The following is a 20934-nucleotide window of genomic DNA, read 5'->3' as shown; positions in this document are numbered from 1 at the left end:
AGTAAAACTGTTCCGAGCGCTTCTCCCCACAATGGTTAGTGGTAAAAACCGAAGTTGTTTACTTTGGCTAATGCCCGCGAATACGGTGGTAAATTGTCACCCCCTTCTCCATTCATTGGGTAAAAAACTTGTTTGATGGGTAAATTGGCTGTGGTAATGGCACAATCCCTTTTCTTATAAATACAGACGTCTTTTTTCTATGGGATGATTTTCGTCGCCTTCTTTCATATTTCTATTCTATAAAACAAAAGCAACAAGCAAAAACAAGCAATAAATATAATATAATATGTCCGGTAGAGGTAAAGGTGGTAAAGGTCTAGGAAAAGGTGGTGCTAAGCGTCACAGAAAGATTCTAAGAGATAACATTCAAGGTATCACTAAGCCAGCTATTAGAAGATTAGCCAGAAGAGGTGGTGTCAAGCGTATCTCTGGTTTGATCTACGAAGAAGTCAGAGCTGTCTTGAAATCGTTCTTGGAATCTGTCATCAGAGACTCTGTTACTTACACTGAACACGCCAAGAGAAAGACTGTTACTTCTTTGGATGTTGTTTACGCTTTGAAGAGACAAGGTAGAACCTTATATGGTTTCGGTGGTTAATTTAGCTAATTCTAAAAAAAGCGGTAACAAACATATTTTTTGGGATTCATATTCAACTGCCCGGTTTTCTTCTATAAATATGAGTGTATTATAGCGGGTTTAGGAGAAATATGTATAATTATAAACATATAAAGGGTATTTAATTTTAATTGGGTTTAAACAGTTTGATTGTTTTTTGCTGCTCCTGACTAAACTTGCATTCAAAATAAAAGCTGTCTGCGTATACTTTGGTCACCTTCACGCACCTCCTTTCTTTCAATTATAGAATAATTTTGAGAATTCACTGTGTGTTTGTTTATATTTATGTTTCGTATTTGGATTTTTAAAAATAAGTTGAGGTAGAGAGAGAATTGGGAACACAAGGAAAAAAAATAAACAATGGTGAAAGAATTTCGATCAGCAAAAAGCGCACTCTACATACATAAATTAGAAAATATGGGTAGATAAAATAAACTATACCTTCAATTACTGATACGGTAAAATCAATGATACAGGATTTTTAGTTTAGGCTTTCCACACAGACAATATGGAATCATTTCCCATTAAGATCTGAGAGCAGAGAGAGCAGGTCGAATGAAAGTACTTATTAACGATCAAAGGAACAGCGATGCTTGTAACTAAAAAAAGTTGGTACAATTACGGGTGGCGCTATCCAATTTAGAGCAGAAGACAAAGGTGAATGCAAAGGTGAACAGGCAATCACAATTCTAACAAGAACGAAGAAAACACTATTTATTGGTATAATTTCTGCAACATATTATGCTAGACATCTGATGCTCACACACGTCACCGCGTATATGCGCGGAAAGAACCCTTCGGTATAAAAGTTTCTTTAAAGTTCATTTCTTCATTTGAAGTACTTTGTGATGGTGATTACTAAGTCAAGAACCGCTCTGCGGCGCTTTTCTCTAAAAATATTTCGCATAAACGTTTTTCCGGGAAAACTGTGAAGAAATTGAAATGGAATAGAAGGGAAATGCAAAGAAAAAAAAAGGATATCTGCTTAGGTAAGGAGCGATAACAGTGTTAAAGAGGGACACGATGTCATACATTTGAGTACGATTGGCATCACAAATCTGACTAATGGACGAGATAATTAGTCAGATAAAAGCAGGACAAGAAAGAAGCGAGAATTGCATTTAAACAGTTCTTTATGAGGTTGAATTTACATCGTCATACCGTCTTGACCATTCTGGTGAGAATATTATAAAAAAGAAATTATAGAACAACAACCTCCGCTATGGTATACACTTCAACATACAGACATACTATTGTCGTTGACCTTTTAGAATATTTTGGTATAGTGTCTAACATAGAAACTTTACAGATTTCCCGTGAAGATGAAAGTAGAAAACCCGAAGATACTGACAAAAAAGAGTCTAAACCCAATTATGATATAGAATGCGGTCCTGATACATCGAGCTCTGAAACCTCTGCTAGTTCAGACTCTAGTAGCTCACGGATCGAAAAAAATGATCCTTTCAGAGTAGATTGGAATGGCCCCACTGACCCTGAGAACCCACAAAATTGGCCCCTACTGAAAAAATCATTGGTCGTATTCCAAATCATGTTACTTACTTGCGTCACGTACATGGGATCCTCCATTTATACACCTGGGCAGGAAAATATTCAAGAAGAGTTCCACGTTGGTCATGTGGTGGCAACTTTAAATCTTTCTTTATATGTCCTTGGCTATGGTCTGGGTCCCATCATATTTTCACCGCTATCAGAAATTGCACGCTATGGTCGTCTGAATCTATATATGGTAACTTTGTTTTTTTTTATGATCTTTCAAGTTGGTTGTGCTACTGTGCACAATATTGGCGGTTTAATCGTTATGCGTTTCATCAGTGGTATACTGTGCAGCCCGTCGTTGGCCACTGGTGGTGGTACAGTAGCAGATATCATTTCACCAGAGATGGTTCCTCTTGTTTTGGGCATGTGGTCAGCCGGCGCTGTTGCTGCACCAGTCTTGGCTCCCCTACTAGGCGCTGCAATGGTCGATGCTAAGAATTGGCGATTTATATTTTGGCTACTAATGTGGTTAAGTGCTGCTACTTTTACGTTGTTGGCATTTTTCTTCCCTGAAACACAACACCATAATATTTTGTACCGCCGTGCTTTAAAATTGAGAAAAGAAACAGGTGATGAGAGGTACTATACTGAACAGGATAAACTGGATAGGGAAGTTGATGCAAGGACTTTTTTGATCAATACTTTGTATAGGCCTTTCAAAATGATTGTCAAGGAGCCCGCAATATTGGCTTTTGATCTCTATATCGCTATTGCTTACGGTTGTTTCTACTTATTCTTTGAAGCTTTCCCTATTGTATTTACCGGTATCTACCACTTCACCTTGGTTGAAGTAGGTTTGGCCTATATGGGGTTCTGCGTTGGCTGCGTGTTTGCGTATGGCCTATTTGGTATTTTAAACATGAAGATTATTGTACCACGTTTTAAAAATGGCACGTTCACCCCGGAAGCTTTTTTAATCGTGGCAATGTGCGTCTGCTGGTGTCTGCCGCTGTCTTTATTCTTGTTCGGTTGGACTGCTCGAGTTCATTGGATTTTGCCAGTTATCTCGGAAGTTTTTTTTGTTTTGGCTGTCTTTAATATTTTCCAAGCTACTTTTGCATATTTAGCTACATGCTATCCAAAGTACGTTGCATCCGTTTTTGCAGGCAATAGTTTCTGTCGAGCCTCCTTTGCCTGTGCATTTCCGTTATTTGGTAAAGCAATGTATGACAATTTAGCTACTAAGAACTATCCGGTGGCATGGGGTTCTTCCTTGGTGGGATTTTTCACTTTAGGTTTAGCTATTATACCATTCGTACTTTATAAATATGGGCCGTCACTACGTGCAAAATCTTCGTATACAGACGAGTAGGAAAATTAGTGTTCTTGCTGCGAAAATACGAAATATGACTATAAAGTTTTACTATATTGTACATGTCCGCATAAAAACTTTACGTAAGTACTTCTAGTTTAGGGTTGAGATGAATACTGTTTTATGATTTTGTTCTCATTAAAAGTTTTTGTTGGAGCTATTATTGAGGTTTATTTATAGCAAGTTAAAATTATAAAATCCTTGAAAGAAGGAAAAACAAGCGCCATCCTACGATGATCAGGTTTCTGAGCTGCTATTAATTACATGCGATTATACTACGAGGGCAAGTAAACAGCGTCAACCACGTCTTGAAAATATTCAAGAACTAAGATCTACACATTAAGCGAAGAGGAATTACCTGGCGCAGCATTTTTTATTAAAGATATGTACAGCCATTTGCGCAGGTAAAAAAATTCAATTATTACATAGGAATAGAGTAACACACTCAATTGAATACAGAACAAAAGAACTAGCTTTACGCATTCTGGCACATTCGTGGGCCTAAGACATTGTTTCCAATCAACCGATGATATTCCACAGAAAGTGTTACTACCTCAAGACTTAACGGCTCAACTGTTTAAAGCAGCTCAAGAAGAACCGTTTGGACATAGGGGTGTTTATATTTGTACAACGCAACAAAAAAAACAGTACACTTTTGGTATCAAGTCGTGCCGGAGTAATAAATATCCATATTTAACTAATCATGAAACATATCTTTTTGTGAATAAAAAATTTGTGATTTTCTGACGTTCTGGGATTCCTTCTTCCATAAAATTATACTTGTACAAGCAAAACGATTAAAGACATGTAAAGCTTTTATTTATCTAAGAGAGGCATAGAACTTCGGGTTTGCTTCCCTATGCGCTTGCTAAATTTGCAACTATCGTTATTGTACTTGCTGCTATAGCATTTTGCTTACTATTGCGTAAAAGATGCTATAAAATATCTGATAGTGTAAATAATGTATACAATACAGGAAATGATGAAGAGAAGCTGCAAAAGACTGCAAAAGACTGCAAACATACCTCACTTCGAATAAAAAGATAGAAATGAGAGGAAGCAAGCCGCTTTAACACAGCTATTATCGCTAAAACAAGTCATAGTTCGAAAAGGCAGTACAAGCTAGCGTGCAACTACATCTACATTACAACGTAGTGTATCGTGAACGTATAGGTAACTAGGAAAAAATGGACGCGTCTCATATTGTGTGTGATCGCAACACCAGATCCCTGCCCTTAGAACACTCCGTGGAAACCTACTGTCACTTCTTCGAGCCCCACCATGCCTTTACGCAGCTGCGCAGGTTTCTGGGCGTTAAAACAATTCTCACAGAAAACTGCGGACGAAAAGCGACAGCAAGAACAACGGTGCAACCGTCACTGGATTTGATTATCAAATCACCTTATCTGCCATCGTGTTCAAAGAGGCTTCTATTGTATTAATACAGACGTTGAAAAACAGTTCTCCTTTAGCGACCCTTTTTTTCTGTTGCCATTGATATCTGCAATAGCACATTCTGTTGCTCAATGCTAAATATAGGTGGAAGTTGTAGGAGCCTCGAGAAAAAACAGAAAAATGAAGAAAAACAAACGGACTTTTACGTCACACGAAAAAGCAATGAATCAGAATATAAAGAACACGTCTTGGGCGGATCGAATAAGAAGTGACGATCAAGAAAGAAAAGCTAAATCTACAGAGGTTTTACAAAGCCCACCACCCAATAATAGCTTCGGGTCATCGATGGATTCACAATTTAGCTATGCTCATTCAAACAAAAGTAGCATTTCATTTGAATCTATTCAAACTACAGAGAGACTTCTTGACAAATTGGATCTCAGCTTAGAAGATGAACTCATTCTGCAAGAAGCTTTATTAGAAGAGGAAAATGCCTCGAGAAATTCGCAACTATCACAAACAAGCGGTCCAACATTATGTATGCCTGCGTCCGAATTCCCGTCACTAAGGAATAGAACTAATCCCCCACCAACGTATATACAAGCCAGAGATCGTTCTCTTATCATAGACAGTTTAAAAGAAAAGGATTCCACTTTGAGAGGCAAATACTCTTCCTGTAAAGTGGAAAGACATTTGCCCGTGAAGTCAAGATACTCTTATATCGTCGAAGAAGATTATGACTCTGAAACTTTTACTGCCATGAAACCCCAAATGAATAGACATCAAAAAGATTATAAATACCCAAACATTGAAAATAACAATAGAAGCACGAATAATCCTAATACTTTCAACTTCGAGAATTATAGGATTGAAAATACTAGACTACATCATTTTTACCCTATGCTAATATCAAGCAATAATAATAGCAGTGATAATAGTGCCAATAAGAAGAGTAACAAAGTCAATACTAGTAATAATATCAATACATCTATAAGAAACGACAGGATATTCGAAAAGCAAAGCTGCCCTAATGAGTTCACACCCACGCAAAAGAGTAATTGTCTTTATCGGAACGGAAGTTCGACAAGTACCAATACCTCCTTTTCTGAAGTTGGACAGTTATCAAAGCCGAATACTCAATCTTCCTTTGAAAGTGAATCTTCGTCATTCTCCAAGCTTAAATTAACAAAGAGTGATACAACACCTGTTAAACCATCTCCTAAACGGTCTAATTCCTCTACCTCCACGATAACGAAACCAAATACCCTGACGAATGACATTTCATTGCCCCCAACACCACCATATAAAACTCATAAAAAAAAAACTTCACTAAATTCCCTAAAAAAACTTTTCAAATCTCCTAGGACGAGAGCAAAAAACAAGAAAGATCTTGAGTCTGAAGGATCAAGCCCGATCCGTTCTGCCACTAATTCATTGGACTTTTCCGGTGAGAATATTCAGTTTCCACCAACCTCTAATACTGTTAATAATTCCAGCCCCCATTTGGCCAGATATATTTTTCCTCCAAACCCAGTTTTCCATTTCAAAACGATATCATCACCTCAGTCATCCGCTGATAAAAAAAAGAACAATAAAGCACGTCCAAATAGGACTCACTTGAGAACCTTCTCGGATTTCCATACAATCGAAAAAGATACCAAAAAAGACGAGCTAAGTCCCCTCTCAGAACAATCAAACAAACCCGATCATCCGAAAGTTAGGAGAAGAACACTTTCCTTAGATGGTATGTTACCAAATAATTCGACTCAATGCACAGTTAATCTCAGCCATAAGAAAGAAGAGTCGAACGCAGCAAGCAGGTGCGGAAAACTTAAATTTCACCTAGAACCTTATGATAATGATGAATCTTCACACATCGGACAGGCAATTACTATGCGTCATCAAGGTAAACTTGAAGAATCTGCACAACGACTGAAAAAAGCCTGCGCATGTGGTAACAAAACTGCATTCCTATTATATGGATTAGCTCTGCGACATGGCTGCGGAGTGGACAAGAACTTGAAACTATCATTAGGATTTTTGATGGCTGCCACGGACATCAAATCTTTTGCCGCAGAAGTTCTTGATTTGGATATCAATCCGTTGAATTTTGTTTCTATAGATGATATCCCTGATATGGCGCCTGAACCAATGGCGCCTGCTTTATATGAATGCGGTATGGCATATTTGAAGGGTCTTGGGATAGATCATCCGGACGAGATAAAAGGTCTAAAATTTTTAGAAAAAGCTGCCCTATTAGGCCACGTAGACTCTATGTGCTTAAGCGGGACAATTTGGTCCAAAACTTCTAACGTAAAAAAAAAGGATCTCTCGAGAGCTGCTGCATGGTTTAGAATAGCTGATAAAAAAGGTGCAAATCTATTAGGTTCAGATTGGATTTACAAGGAAAAGTATATGAAAAAAGGTCGGAAATAAAGGTAAAGAAACGCGTTGTACCCACAGAAGCTTACAAAACGATTAAAAAGGAAAGGCATTTTTTTTTCTATCATATAACCCAAGGATAAATAGATACATATATTTTTTTACAAAATTATATCGCTTATTCTCTGTTAAAATTCAGAAATCCGTGGGTTTATGAATTGCTTTTCTTTCACAAGCTTTACTCAACTTTTATATATGAGGAGTATGTATACATGCTATATATATATATATAATATAATCGTTTCTGAGAACTACTTTTCAACTCTAAGTGTCATCCATTATTGCTATTACTTTAAATGCTACTTGGCAAATTCCCGATTGTGATGGTCTTCAAAACAGTGTAATCCTCAATACCATATAGCGAACCTTCCCTTCCAAATCCTGACTCCTTAACACCACCAAATGGTATGGAACAATCCGAGAAAACACCCGTATTGCACGAAACCATACCAGTCTCCAACGCTTCAGACACAGTGTATAAAGTGTTAACATTTTTGGAGAAAACGTATGCAGCTAAACCAAACTCAGTGTCATTAGCATATCCGACAACTTCCTCCATAGTATCAAATGAAAAAATGGGACATAATGGACCGAAAGTCTCCTCCTTGGAAACCATAGCTGTTGAGGGAACGTGTGACAGTATAACTGGAGCATAAAAGTTGGGTCCCAACTCAGGTAAACGGCCACCTTCAAGTACGACCCTTGCTCCCTTCTCAATGGCGTCTTGTTTATGTCTTTCAACTTTTTCAATAGCACTGGAGTTAATGACGCAACCATGAGTGGTCTTTGGGTCCAAACCATGTCCAATTACAAATTTGTTGACCCTCTCTGCCAGTAATTTGGCAAATTTATCAATTATAGATGAATGAACGTAAAGTCTATTTGCGCACACACAGGTTTGACCCAAACCCCTAAATTTACAAGCCATGGCTTGTTCTAAGGCTTGATCCAAATCGGCATCCTCAAAGACAATAAAAGGGGCGTTACCACCCAGTTCAAAAGATAGCTTCTTCAAGGTAGAAGAAGATTGTTTCATCAAGATTTTCCCAACATTTGTAGAACCAGTGAAAGTAACTTTCTTGACTTTTGGCGATTCACATAATGTTTTACCAAGCTTTGGCGTGTTGGCATGAGAAAGAATAACATTAAACGAACCCTTGGGGAAGCCAGCCTTTTCAGCCAAATAGGCCATCGCTAAAGCAGACAATGGTGTTTGAGAGTCAGGCTTGATGACTACTGTACAGCCCACAGCTAATGCAGCAGCAGCTTTTCTTGTAATCATAGCGCTCGGAAAATTCCAAGGACAAATTATACCGCATACACCGACGGGTTGTCTAATTGTGAATACTCTGTTGCTAGGGTTCAAGGGTTGGATAGTAGCACCATATAAACGAGGTGCTTCCTCGGCATACCACTCAAAATACGAAGCCGCATATTTGATTTCTCCTTTAGCTTCCCCTAGAGCTTTACCATTTTCTAAAGTGATAATAGTTGCCAAATCATCCAAATTTTCAAGCATTAAGTTGTACATGTTTCTGAGCCACTTAGCCCTCTCTCTTGGCGTCGTATTCTTGTATGTCTTGAAAGTCTCATAAGCAACGTCAATCGCTTCTTCAACCACAGAGACTGGTTGTTCGGGAACTCTTGCTATGATTTCACCAGAAGCAGGGTCTACCACCTCAAAAATCTCGTCAGTGCCCTTAACCCATTTTCCATCGATATAACCAGATTCTCTAAATAAATTAGGATCGTTCAAAACTGGTTTAGAAAACTTACTCAAACTCATGTTGTAATAGTGGAGTGGAAAAATTGCTCTTAATCTAGCTGCCTTTCTAACTTAATTGGTGAAATAGAAAAGAACAATGGGGATGTTGCGAAAGAGTATCCACTGATTTCTCTGACCAGTATTTATATCCTGTTTCCTCTATACCACTGATGGTGATGTGATGTGATGCTATCTTGTCTCCCTTAATCCATTGGCCGCCTTTGCCAATCCCGCGCGCATTTTCCCTTTATCACTACGCCGTGCGATGGATTAGAAGTATTTACCATTCATAGAATAATATTAAGAGATTAGACAATGTACTGAATATATAGGACTTCAACGACCGTAGGCCTGAAGCGGATTAGGAATTAAAATAATTATTATAGAGATTAAGTAAAAAAAAAAGAATATTCTTGGTAAATTCTGTGACTCAATTATAAGTGAAACAGGCGGAAGAAAAGATTCGGTTCATGACCTTGCGTTTACCTTTGCCCTCTCCGGCGGATTAATTTCCTGCGTTCCACTTGCGCCCGGAAACCTTTCCAGTTGCTCTGCCGTGTCACCAACAGCTGCAACTCGCTCATTGTTCGGTCTTGTTAAATCGTAATCCATATCTGAAGAGTTAGTTCGATGAACCACAGCGGCGGGTGGTCTTTCCAAAGAATTAACAGATTCTGATGAACATTCTTGTACCAATGGCGGGGGGGCCACGTATGCGGCCTTGTCGTTGGGGTGAAATTCGCCCCGCTCATCATAGTAACCCAAATCATGTTCGTTTGCTGTTTCTGTATATTCAGGAACATAATCGTCTGTCCGCTGCTGAACAGTGCCAGTATATTGTTGCTGGGACTGCCTGTATGAGGGCGGCGTCAACCATGCTGTACCTCTAATAGGAGCACGTCCCATCCTTTGTCTTCTTCTATTAGCTAAAAAAGTGGACAGTAATATAAGGACTATAGCGGCAACGAACAGTACAAACAAAATCCATCTTCCCGACTGCCATGACGATGATGAAGATCCATAGTAACTAGTCACAAATTTGCTGACGTGGTGGCCATCTGCCTTTTTCACCTTGTTTATCGTCTCATTTTCATATGAAATAAGCCCCATTCCTCGTTCTTAATTCAAGTTATGCTTATTTATCTATTAGAATAATTAATGAATTATTACAGGTGCCTCTTCTGCATGAACTTCCTGCCGGTCGCTTAAATACTTAAAATAGAAAATCCCTTTTAAATCAAGCTTTTTTTTTTCAAGGCTTAGTTGAAAGAAAAAGTAAGCCTCATCATCGAAAAAAAGCATAAAACAGAGGCTTCAAGCAGAGGAGGCGGAAAAAGACTGATTTAAGAGATGCTTGTGGGGTTAACATTTTATTTTGTACTATTCCGCTTAATACAGTATTTGCTGGTGTTTTTGACTCCGATTAGGCAGTTCGATACATCAACTTCACTTTTATTAGATGAACTATGTTCTCCTCCCTCTGAAATCAACAGTTATTGGAACAAATATTTTTGGAATAAGCTACTATCATGGGATACTGTTTTCTTTATCAAGAATATCACTTCTAAAAACGGAAAACCTCAATTTGAGCACGAATACGCGTTTTCTCAATTGTGGACTTTCTTCGTCAGATTGTTTATCAGGACTAATAACGAAAGCATCTATCATGCCTTAAAGGTTGCAGTTGCAATAGAGAATATTCTGTTCTACTTATCTGGTATTGTTTTATATTTTTTAACCAAAAAAATTTTTAGCCAAAATATAAAGCAATCACAGTTTGCTAGATCTATCGCTAGAAAGACATCTCTATTATTTTTCTTAACTAGTGCTGCTGGATTCTTAACAAGCATATATTCTGAACCATTATCATTTTTCTTTGCATTTGTTGGTATTTGGAGTCGTGAATGCTCCATTTCCATGCCTGTATTAGGTCAATTCGATATTCCATGGAGATATTGGTTTTCTTACTCCTTCATCAGCATGATTTGCTTTACCTTAGCATCCCTGAATCGTTCAAACTGTGTTTTGCTTGGAATTTATTTTGTTTTTGACCTTTTTGAATTAACAAAGAACAGAAAAGTAGTAAAAGCAATATGTTTCCCGGTATTATCAGGATCCTTAATGTTTTCTGCTCTAGTATATCAGCAATATTACCTGCCATATAAGACATTTTGTCCCCAAAGAGGTGAGTGGTGTGAATCTGAATTTTACCCAAGCTTTTTTATCACTAAAACCTCTCTATATTCTTATATTCAGGGTCATTACTGGGGAGTTGGATTTTTGAAATACTGGACCCCAAACAATATCCCAAACTTTTTGTTTGCTGTACCAAATATTATCATTTTGATTTATTCCTCTATATATTTCAGCAAAATTTACCCCTCCTATAATTTGAAAGCCCTCGTATGGATCACCAGAGCATTGGTCGTCATAGTATGCTTTTTTGCCCATGTCCAAATACTGAACCGTATAGCGTCCTTTTTACCATTGCATCTTTGGTATTTGGCTGATAGATTGGTCAAAACCTCAGATTCTAAAAAAATGGAAAATCCGAAAGGTGACGATAAAATAGTCAAATTTTACATATATTGGTTGGCATTTTGGATACCTTTACAAACTATTCTGTTTGCAGCTTTTTTGCCACCGGCCTGATTCTTAATCCTTAGTATATTTCTTCTTTCCTAAAGACATATAAAAACTATTTACATATAGAATTATAGAATAATGTGACATTATGAACTTTTTCATTTTTTTCATTCTTACTCTGCCATTTAAACATTTTGAAGTTTTACTTTCTTCTCGTTAGTATACTATTAGTTAAGAACTCTAGGGCAGAACGGGCATCGGAATCAGGGAGAGATTCCCGTAGATTCTGTAGTGCTTTGTCCCTATACTCCTCCGCTAGTACTTTCGTCTTCGCTATACCATTATGTAGTCTTACGGAAGCAATGGTTTTCTCAACATCTCCTCTTTCTGAAAAATTGCGAGAAATAAGCGGACCCAAAGATGGATCTTCTTTCCATGCAAATAAAACTGGGGCTGTTGCAATACCTAATTTTAGATCTGCGCCTGATGGCTTTCCTAAATCCTTTTCGGATATAGTAAAATCAAGCATATCATCTACAAGTTGGAAACATATGCCGAGATTTCTACCGAAGTCATAGCATTCGTCAATAACGGCTGGTGATGCCCCGGATAATATAGCAGCACACCTGCAAGATTTCGATATCAAAGCAGCTGTCTTTAGGTACGTCTTGTGTATGTAATATTCAAATGCCGTTTCTATAATCTGGTCATGAGATAATTGCAGTCCTTGTTGGCGACTTGGAACACGATACTCATGCTCTTTAACTTCCAGCTTTTTAGAAGGTATCGGAAGTAGTTTGTGGCCATTTTCAATAGTATCGATGTCCGCATCAGTGGAAGTGTTTTTCAATTGCATGAACTCACCTTCGACAAGATTCGCAATACTATTAGACATTAGTTCCACTACTTCAGGGTTGTGTAGTCTTGAAATTGATACCGTTGCTCTTCCTAAGAGAAAGTCGCCGGCCAAAACAGCCATCTTATTAGTGAAGGCAGCATTTCCGCTTGGCCTTCCTCTTCTTGTATCAGAATGATCAATAACATCATCATGAAGTAAAGATGCAGTGTGTATCATTTCAACAATCTCTGCTAATCTTCTCTGCTTGGGTAGAATACCCCTTTTTTTGTCAAAGGTTTCCTCTGGCAAAGGCTCCGGACCCTTTGTCAAAGGATTTAGTGGTTTAATACCGTGAAGAATATGTAGCGGGGAAATGCTATTTGCAGGGCGCTGAAATAGTTGATTTTGACTAGGCTTAGAGTAAATTGGGTCCTCAGGAACATCTGAGTTATCAATCTTCAAATGATTTCTTTCTGTCAAAGGAATTTCAGAAAGTGCTCTTGACAACAACAACACCAACAAAGGACGTACTTTTTTGCCCTCTGTTTCAAAATAGTAACTAGTAACTTTGTTGAGCAGCGGATGACCAGAACCAATCAGAGCGACTATGTTCTTCGCCAATGTATTCATTTCCTTCGAGACTAATGATATGGGGTTATTCCAAAGAATCTTAGGAGTTACCAGCTTACTGGCAGCATTTAAAGCAACTGCAAAGGAGGATTTAAAGCGGCATCTTCGAGGTGAAATCAATTTGATATGATGAGCAGCTCTAGACCTTTGAAACATCGTCCTACTGTACTCAATTCGGACTGGATGGTGCACTTCCTGTGTGGTAGAAGATCCCTACAGATTATTATGTGTCTTACTTTAATCTTCTAATCCCCTAACCCTGTTACCCTCGCTCGGGCTTTTTTCCGAAGATGCCAACAAATACTTAGAATGAAAAAAAAATTTTCGTAATGATGACAGGTTTCAATAGAACTTGAACAGCAAAAATAGGGTAAACACAGATAGAAGACGGTATGGAAACGGATAGTGGTATACCTGGTCATTCATTTGTATTAAAGTGGACAAAAAACATCTTTTCGCGCACATTGCGTGCATCTAACTGCGTACCTAGACATGTTGGGTTCATCATGGATGGGAACAGGAGGTTTGCCAGAAAGAAAGAGATGGAGGTAAAAGAGGGCCACGAGGCAGGATTTGTTAGTATGAGTAGAATCTTGGAACTATGTTACGAAGCAGGGGTTGATACAGCTACCGTGTTTGCGTTTTCAATTGAAAATTTCAAGAGGAGTTCACGTGAAGTTGAATCATTGATGACTTTAGCGCGCGAAAGGATACGACAACTCACAGAACGTGGAGAGTTGGCTTGTAAGTATGGGGTACGCATTAAAATTATCGGCGATCTCTCTTTATTAGATAAGTCTTTATTGGAAGAAGTTCGAGTTGCTGTGGAAACCACGAAGAACAACAAAAGAGCAACGTTAAACATTTGCTTCCCATATACAGGCAGGGAAGAAATTTTGCATGCAATGAAAGAAACAATCGCTGAACATAAGAAGGGTGCCGCTATAGACGAAAGCACATTAGAATCACATCTCTACACGGCAGGGGTTCCCCCTTTAGATTTATTAATCAGGACAAGTGGCGTTTCCAGATTAAGTGATTTCTTGATATGGCAGGTATCGAGTAAGGGCGTACGCATCGAATTGCTGGACTACCTATGGCCAGAGTTTGGACCTATACGGATGGCATGGATTTTATTAAAATTTTCGTTTCACAAATCCTTTTTAAATAAAGAATATAGATTAGAGGAAGGTGATTATGACGAGGAAACCAATGGGGACCCCATCGATTTGAAAGAAAAGAAGTTGAATTAAGAAAGGTCTGCATTTTTTTTTCTATCACATGGCATAGGTATTTATAGAATAATGAGCAAGATAAATGAGTCCACAAAAGAACAATTAAAAAATTAGTAATAAGTAAATGAATGGAAATTCACGCATCTTTATAGAATTTAATGCAAATCTCCGCGCGGGGTAATTTGAAGTCCAATTTTTCCGAGCGGCGTGCCAGTTCCACTAAAGTATATAAAGCGGATAGAAATTATAATTACCTCTCAGGGAGTTAAATTTTGATTGATATATATTCTCTACATTATCATGCTTGTGGGAACTGTCTTCCATTGAAATTAATATTCTATACTTCTCATTTTTATTTATTTATTTATACTTTTCCTTCTCAAATACAATTTGACGCAGCTGCAGATCATACAATTGATATTAAGGGGACCTGCATAATACTCAAAATGGTAGATTTTTTAGCAAAAGTAACGGAAATAAATCCTCCATCCGATGGTAATGATGGCGAAGATAACATAAAGCCACTTTCAAGTGGTTCAGAACAGCGACCATTGAAAGAGGAGGGGCAACAAGGTCGCAGAAGGCACCACCGGCGGTTGTCCTCTATGCATGAGTATTTTGACCCGTTTTCCAACGCAGAGGTATATTATGGGCCAATAACAGACCCAAGAAAACAGTCAAAAATTCATAGGCTTAATAGAACCAGAACTATGAGTGTTTTCAATAAAGTTTCTGACTTCAAAAACGGAATGAAGGATTATACTTTGAAAAGAAGGGGTTCCGAGGACGACAGCTTTCTTAGCAGCCAAGGTAATCGTAGATTCTACATCGATAATGTAGATCTCGCCTTAGATGAGCTACTGGCTAGTGAAGATACAGACAAGAACCACCAAATCACGATAGAAGATACTGGACCCAAAGTTATTAAAGTCGGGACGGCAAATTCCAACGGTTTTAAGCATGTTAATGTTAGAGGAACATATATGCTTTCCAACCTGCTGCAGGAACTGACCATTGCGAAAAGTTTCGGAAGACATCAAATATTTTTGGATGAGGCACGTATAAACGAAAACCCCGTTGATAGATTATCAAGATTGATAACGACTCAATTTTGGACGAGCTTGACAAGAAGAGTTGATCTGTATAATATTGCAGAAATTGCCAGAGATTCAAAAATAGACACGCCAGGTGCTAGAAATCCAAGAATTTATGTTCCACATAACTGTCCAGAGCAGTACGAATTTTATATTCAGGCATCCCAGATGAACCCATCCTTGAAACTTGAAGTGGAATACCTACCAAAAGACATTACCGCGGAGTATGTTAAATCATTGAATGACACCCCGGGATTGTTAGCACTGGCCATGGAAGAACACGTCAATCCATCTACTGGTGAAAGGTCCCTAGTTGGTTACCCTTATGCGGTACCTGGCGGTAGATTCAATGAATTGTATGGCTGGGATTCATATTTAATGGCACTGGGGCTCATGGAAAGTAATAAGGTTGATGTTGCGAAAGGTATGGTGGAGCACTTCATATTCGAAATTGATCACTATAGTAAAATTTTGAATGCTAATAGAAGTTATTACCTTTGCAGATCTCAACCTCCTTTCCTAACTGATATGGCTATGCTTGTGTTTGAAAAGATAGGAGGTAAAAACAACCCGAACGCTATACAATTCTTAAAACGGGCATTCAGAGCTGCTATTAAAGAATACAAAGGAGTGTGGATGTCGAGTCCTAGGTTAGATTCTGCCACGGGGCTTTCCTGTTACCATCCCGACGGTATTGGTATCCCTCCGGAAACTGAACCCGATCATTTCGATACTATATTATTACCATATGCTGAGAAGTACAATGTTTCTTTGGAAAAGCTAAGGTACCTTTATAACGAAAGCATAATTAAAGAACCAAAACTTGATGCATTTTTTTTACATGATCGTGCCGTGAGAGAGTCGGGACATGACACAACTTACAGGTTTGAAGGCGTATGTGCATATTTGGCGACAGTTGATTTAAATTCCCTACTCTACAAGTATGAGAGGGATATTGCTTACGTTATTAGGGAATATTTTAGCAATGAATATAAAGACGAGAATGATGGAACGGTGACTAATTCTGAGCACTGGGAGCAGTTAGCTGAAATAAGAAAGACTAGGATTAACAAGTATATGTGGGACGAAGAATCAGGGTTTTTCTTCGATTATAATACTAAACTGAAATGTAGAACGTCTTATGAGTCTGCAACGACATTTTGGAGTTTATGGGCTGGCCTTGCAACTGAAGAGCAAGCAAAAATCACAGTAGAAAAAGCCCTTCCTCAGTTGGAAATGCTTGGTGGGTTAGTTGCATGCACAGAGAAATCAAGAGGCCCCATATCCATTGATAGGCCGATCAGGCAATGGGACTATCCTTTTGGTTGGGCACCGCATCAAATATTAGCTTGGAAAGGCTTATCTGCATATAATTATCAACAAGTAGCTACAAGATTAGCCTATAGGTGGCTCTACATGATTACAAAATCATTCGTTGATTATAATGGAATGGTGGTAGAAAAATATGATGTGACAAGAGGAACTGACCCGCATCGCGTTGATGCAGAATACGGAAACCAAGGTGCTGATTTTAAGGGCGTCGCTACAGAAGGCTTTGGTTGGGTGAATACAAGTTATTTGCTTGGATTGAAATACATGAACAACCATGCAAGAAGGGCTCTCGCTGCTTGTAGTCCGCCACTGCCGTTTTTCAATAGTTTGAAACCCTCCGAGAGAAAATTGTACTACCTTTAATATAGCGAACATATGTAGTGGCATATCTGTTATATCCCTTTCTTTATCAGTAATCATAAGGATGGATTGATAATATTCAAGACAAGATACAGTTAAGATAAAAAAATTAATCTGGTAAAGTTGTGTAAAACCTATTAGTAGAAGTTAGAACAGTAATCGGTGATTGTTGGGTAAAAGTTTTCGAGGTGACATGCGTTGAAATTTGCTTTTGTCTTCCAATAATCTCGAAATTTCAAATTAGTTTGGTATTGGTATCCTTCGAAGTTTTTTGTTGGTTTTTATCTTTATTTTCACCAGTATATTTTAAAGGTAGCCCCGTAACATTTTCGAACCAGAAGTTTTGGATTAATAAAGTTCATTTTGGTAAGAGCATAAAAGTCTGCTTTGCCGCTCATTCTAAAATTCGCTGTGGGCTTATCAGATCTTCTTGTATATTAGTAAGATTAGAGTATGCATTAATTGTATAAGGCGGTTTAATACTGGAAACGCCATCTGGCAGAATCCTTACATCAAGTTGGTTCAACTTTGTAAAGTACTGTTGCGTGATTCAGAGTGACATCAATAGACACTTTCCATCTCTGCAAGAGGTACGAAATTGTTACCTACGTCCAAAAATATATCGGTATGCGTATTATTTGTGCCTGTTATATATTGTTCTGCATCAAATCCCCGTGGTGATTTTTCTGAAAAGAAATTTTTAATACTTGCGGTAAAAATTATTTTTATATTCGGAAACCAAAACCATCTTTAAATTTATTTACAAATTTTATATTTTTTAAATTAATACTTTGTAATCTATTTCTACTTAATATTTTAATGTTAAATTTATCATGTGACACTTCTATATTATAACATTTTTCAAGGTTAATCCCTGTCTGAATCAAGAAACCACTTTCTTAATATTAGTACTTGTTAGCCTACAAGTTGAGTTTTTGAGCGCTCTTCGTATTGGTTTTTTTGTTGAAGGCAGGTACTTGTGCTTTTCCTACTTAACTTACTACCGAAGGCGTGCAAAGATACTTGCACGCTACAGTATCAATGTGGAGAATATTGAGTGATTCATTTTGGGGAATGAGATTGTAGGTTGTGATAATATTCTTGTATATTCTTAAAAGTAAAAGTAAAGCAATTGTAAGCTGTTAATTTAATAGCTAATGGTCCGGTGTTACTCAACAGTTAAACCATAATTGATAACGCTTTTACAACAAAATCCGTCTTTTGGATGTTTGATTTTTACTTTTAGTTAAACTATTGATGAATAATATTCTCCAAAAGACACGGCGGTCCAAGTATTACCAAAAAGAAATTTCTGCAAGAATTACCGGCTTTTTTTGTTATTTAAAATAAAAAGGGCTTCTATAAAACTCCTACATATGTGTGTTGTCCACTTTCAGTCCGAAAACAAACTTCACTCTTTAATCAAAGCTCTTTGTTCTTTTATTAATCGTTTGAATTATATGGCTCTTTTACATTCCTTTTTTAATATTTTTCAAGCACGCCCATCTTCAACCCCGTGAAAAACAAAGAATATCATTAACGATGATTCATTGACATATGTCGGAAGGAAAGATTAAGAGATTGAGTTTTTTTGTCACTGCCGTTGTGATCATAATCTAGAGAACACGTAGACTATAATTTTAAAAAATGCCTAAAATTTTTTGTTTAGCTGATGTGTGTATGGTCCCTATTGGCACCGACTCTGCTAGTATTTCTGATTTTGTTGCACTCATTGAAAAAAAAATCAGAGAAAGCCCATTAAAGAGTACTTTACACAGCGCTGGTACAACAATTGAAGGACCTTGGGATGAAGTAATGGGTTTGATTGGCGAAATCCATGAACATGGTCATGAGAAAGGGTATGTTAGAGTGCATACTGATATTCGTGTTGGGACCAGAACTGATAAGCACCAAACTGCTCAAGATAAGATCGATATCGTTCTGAAGAAAATCTCTCAATGAATGTTTGTGTAGTAAACCTAAATAGGATATATCATTTAGAAGAGTTTAAGGAACAACTTAATAAAACTGTTTACAAATTTTTTTCCCAATTTTTTTGTTTATAAAGTTATATATACATTTATACAACTCCCTTCAGGAGGTTGATAGACTAGACCCTTCCAATCATATCTGGACAAGTAACAGAACCCTAATGTTACAATATATCAAAAATGCCACTAATAAAAAAAAATATGACTAAAGCACAATACGTAAGAAAATGGCTTAGGCTTGAGTAGAGGAGGAGTACTTGGTAACAGCTCTAGTACCTTCAGAGACAGCATGTTTAGCCAATTCACCAGGTAGGATAAGTCTAACGGCAGTTTGGATCTCTCTAGCAGAAATAGTGGACTTCTTGTTATAAGCTGCCAATTTAGAAGCTTCAGTAGCGATTCTTTCAAAGATATCATTAACGAAGGAATTTAAAATAGACATAGACTTTTGAGAAATACCAGTGTCTGGGTGAGTTTGCTTCAAAACTTTGTAAATATAAGAGGAGTAGGTTTCCTTTCTAACCTTGGATCTCTTCTTACCATCGACAGAAGTCGATGTTTTCTTGGCAGCTGGTTTCTTTTCAGCTGGAGCTTTGGAAGCAGGTTTCTTTTCAGCAGAAGACATTATTTGTATAGTAAGTTGTTGGTTTGTGTATAAACGAATCAGTAAAAATCAAACAAGAATAAGGGAAACTCTAAGATACGAAAAAGATATAAACAGAAAAATTACGCTAACGCAAAATTATACACCTATAATATAATATATATAAATTCAAGTATACGGGTTATCCTCAAGGAACGGCCACTGATTCTATAACCTTATATATGGCAACAGGTCTTCTACTATTGCATTACGCGTTGTTTCTTTTTCGTTATTCTCATAAGCGCGATTTACCAGAACCAAATGGCGGTCGTGATCCTGACAATGGGGTGAAATTTTGAGAACACCGCTTCATCAGGCGAAGCGGTGGGCACAGCTCACGCGTAAGGTGTTCCCATTATTTCTCGAAGTGATGCGAATTTTAGAGAACACATGGAGCTGGAGCCATAAACGCGACACGCTACTCATTTTTATTGCTTATACCTTCGGCCACAACTTCCAACACGACTACTGATAGTAAACATAACTCTATATAAGGGATGAAGATGTATGCTTTTTTCTAGGGTCTCAAGTATCTTCCGAACAGAGTTTCGTTTCCGCTCTTGGTTTCGACTGTATGATGCTTTCCCTGTATGATCTTTTGATACTATCATAACATTCTTGTCTTTTTACATAAGAAAGTTAAACAAGTACAGAACAAGAACAAATTTAATATATAATGTCCGGTGGTAAAGGTGGCAAAGCTGGTTCAGCTGCTAAAGCTTCTCAATCTAGATCTGCTAAGGCTGGTTTAACATTCCCAGTCGGTAGAGTGCATAGATTGCTTAGAAGAGGTAACTACGCCCAAAGAATCGGTTCTGGTGCTCCAGTCTACTTGACTGCTGTCTTAGAATATTTGGCCGCTGAAATTTTAGAATTGGCCGGTAATGCTGCTAGAGATAACAAAAAGACCAGAATCATCCCAAGACATTTACAATTGGCCATCAGAAATGATGATGAATTGAACAAACTATTGGGTAACGTTACCATCGCCCAAGGTGGTGTTTTGCCAAACATTCACCAAAACTTGTTGCCAAAGAAGTCTGCTAAGACTACCAAAGCTTCTCAAGAACTGTAAGAATTGAGTTGAAAGAAAACAAAGCAAATCAAACATTCTTGTCATTTGGGGTTTTAAAGTAGT

General features: G+C 37.8%; 12 protein-coding genes across 12 annotated transcripts; 8 read left to right on the top strand and 4 right to left on the bottom strand.

Annotated features, from left to right (window-relative positions):
* Positions 1–286: 286 nt before the first annotated feature.
* Positions 287–598, top strand: HHF1 (histone H4; the record flags this gene model as incomplete). Its single annotated transcript, XM_033908715.1, has 1 exon — positions 287–598. The coding sequence occupies one exon, from the start codon at positions 287–289 to the stop codon at positions 596–598; it is 312 nt and encodes a 103-aa protein (XP_033764606.1).
* A 1240-nt stretch (positions 599–1838) lies between these two features.
* Positions 1839–3485, top strand: FLR1 (Flr1p; the record flags this gene model as incomplete). Its single annotated transcript, XM_033908714.1, has 1 exon — positions 1839–3485. One exon carries the CDS (start codon positions 1839–1841, stop codon positions 3483–3485), a length of 1647 nt encoding a protein of 548 aa, XP_033764605.1.
* Positions 3486–5102: 1617 nt separating this feature from the next.
* On the top strand, positions 5103–7316 carry DSF2 (Dsf2p; the record flags this gene model as incomplete). Its single annotated transcript, XM_033908713.1, has 1 exon — positions 5103–7316. The coding sequence occupies one exon, from the start codon at positions 5103–5105 to the stop codon at positions 7314–7316; it is 2214 nt and encodes a 737-aa protein (XP_033764604.1).
* A 298-nt stretch (positions 7317–7614) lies between these two features.
* Positions 7615–9108, bottom strand: UGA2 (succinate-semialdehyde dehydrogenase (NAD(P)(+)); the record flags this gene model as incomplete). The annotated part of the gene is made up of 1 exon (XM_033908712.1): positions 7615–9108. One exon carries the CDS (start codon positions 9106–9108, stop codon positions 7615–7617), a length of 1494 nt encoding a protein of 497 aa, XP_033764603.1.
* Positions 9109–9555: 447 nt separating this feature from the next.
* On the bottom strand, positions 9556–10197 carry RCR1 (Rcr1p; the record flags this gene model as incomplete). The annotated part of the gene is made up of 1 exon (XM_033908711.1): positions 9556–10197. One exon carries the CDS (start codon positions 10195–10197, stop codon positions 9556–9558), a length of 642 nt encoding a protein of 213 aa, XP_033764602.1.
* A 240-nt stretch (positions 10198–10437) lies between these two features.
* Positions 10438–11739, top strand: GPI18 (GPI-anchor transamidase GPI18; the record flags this gene model as incomplete). Its single annotated transcript, XM_033908710.1, has 1 exon — positions 10438–11739. The coding sequence occupies one exon, from the start codon at positions 10438–10440 to the stop codon at positions 11737–11739; it is 1302 nt and encodes a 433-aa protein (XP_033764601.1).
* Positions 11740–11875: 136 nt separating this feature from the next.
* COQ1 (trans-hexaprenyltranstransferase) lies at positions 11876–13297 on the bottom strand (the record flags this gene model as incomplete). The annotated part of the gene is made up of 1 exon (XM_033908709.1): positions 11876–13297. One exon carries the CDS (start codon positions 13295–13297, stop codon positions 11876–11878), a length of 1422 nt encoding a protein of 473 aa, XP_033764600.1.
* Positions 13298–13533: 236 nt separating this feature from the next.
* On the top strand, positions 13534–14394 carry RER2 (ditrans,polycis-polyprenyl diphosphate synthase; the record flags this gene model as incomplete). Its single annotated transcript, XM_033908708.1, has 1 exon — positions 13534–14394. One exon carries the CDS (start codon positions 13534–13536, stop codon positions 14392–14394), a length of 861 nt encoding a protein of 286 aa, XP_033764599.1.
* A 428-nt stretch (positions 14395–14822) lies between these two features.
* On the top strand, positions 14823–17165 carry NTH2 (alpha,alpha-trehalase NTH2; the record flags this gene model as incomplete). Its single annotated transcript, XM_033908707.1, has 1 exon — positions 14823–17165. The coding sequence occupies one exon, from the start codon at positions 14823–14825 to the stop codon at positions 17163–17165; it is 2343 nt and encodes a 780-aa protein (XP_033764598.1).
* Positions 17166–18809: 1644 nt separating this feature from the next.
* ECM15 (Ecm15p) lies at positions 18810–19124 on the top strand (the record flags this gene model as incomplete). Its single annotated transcript, XM_033908706.1, has 1 exon — positions 18810–19124. The coding sequence occupies one exon, from the start codon at positions 18810–18812 to the stop codon at positions 19122–19124; it is 315 nt and encodes a 104-aa protein (XP_033764597.1).
* Positions 19125–19385: 261 nt separating this feature from the next.
* On the bottom strand, positions 19386–19778 carry HTB2 (histone H2B; the record flags this gene model as incomplete). The annotated part of the gene is made up of 1 exon (XM_033908705.1): positions 19386–19778. The coding sequence occupies one exon, from the start codon at positions 19776–19778 to the stop codon at positions 19386–19388; it is 393 nt and encodes a 130-aa protein (XP_033764596.1).
* A 694-nt stretch (positions 19779–20472) lies between these two features.
* On the top strand, positions 20473–20871 carry HTA2 (histone H2A; the record flags this gene model as incomplete). Its single annotated transcript, XM_033908704.1, has 1 exon — positions 20473–20871. One exon carries the CDS (start codon positions 20473–20475, stop codon positions 20869–20871), a length of 399 nt encoding a protein of 132 aa, XP_033764595.1.
* Between the last annotated feature and the right edge of the window lie 63 nt (positions 20872–20934).

Source organism: Saccharomyces paradoxus, chromosome II (genome assembly GCF_002079055.1).
Source record: "Saccharomyces paradoxus chromosome II, complete sequence".
NCBI lineage: Eukaryota > Fungi > Ascomycota > Saccharomycetes > Saccharomycetales > Saccharomycetaceae > Saccharomyces > Saccharomyces paradoxus.
Note: the sequence above shows the minus strand (reverse complement) of the source record. Positions and strands in the feature narration are given on the sequence as shown.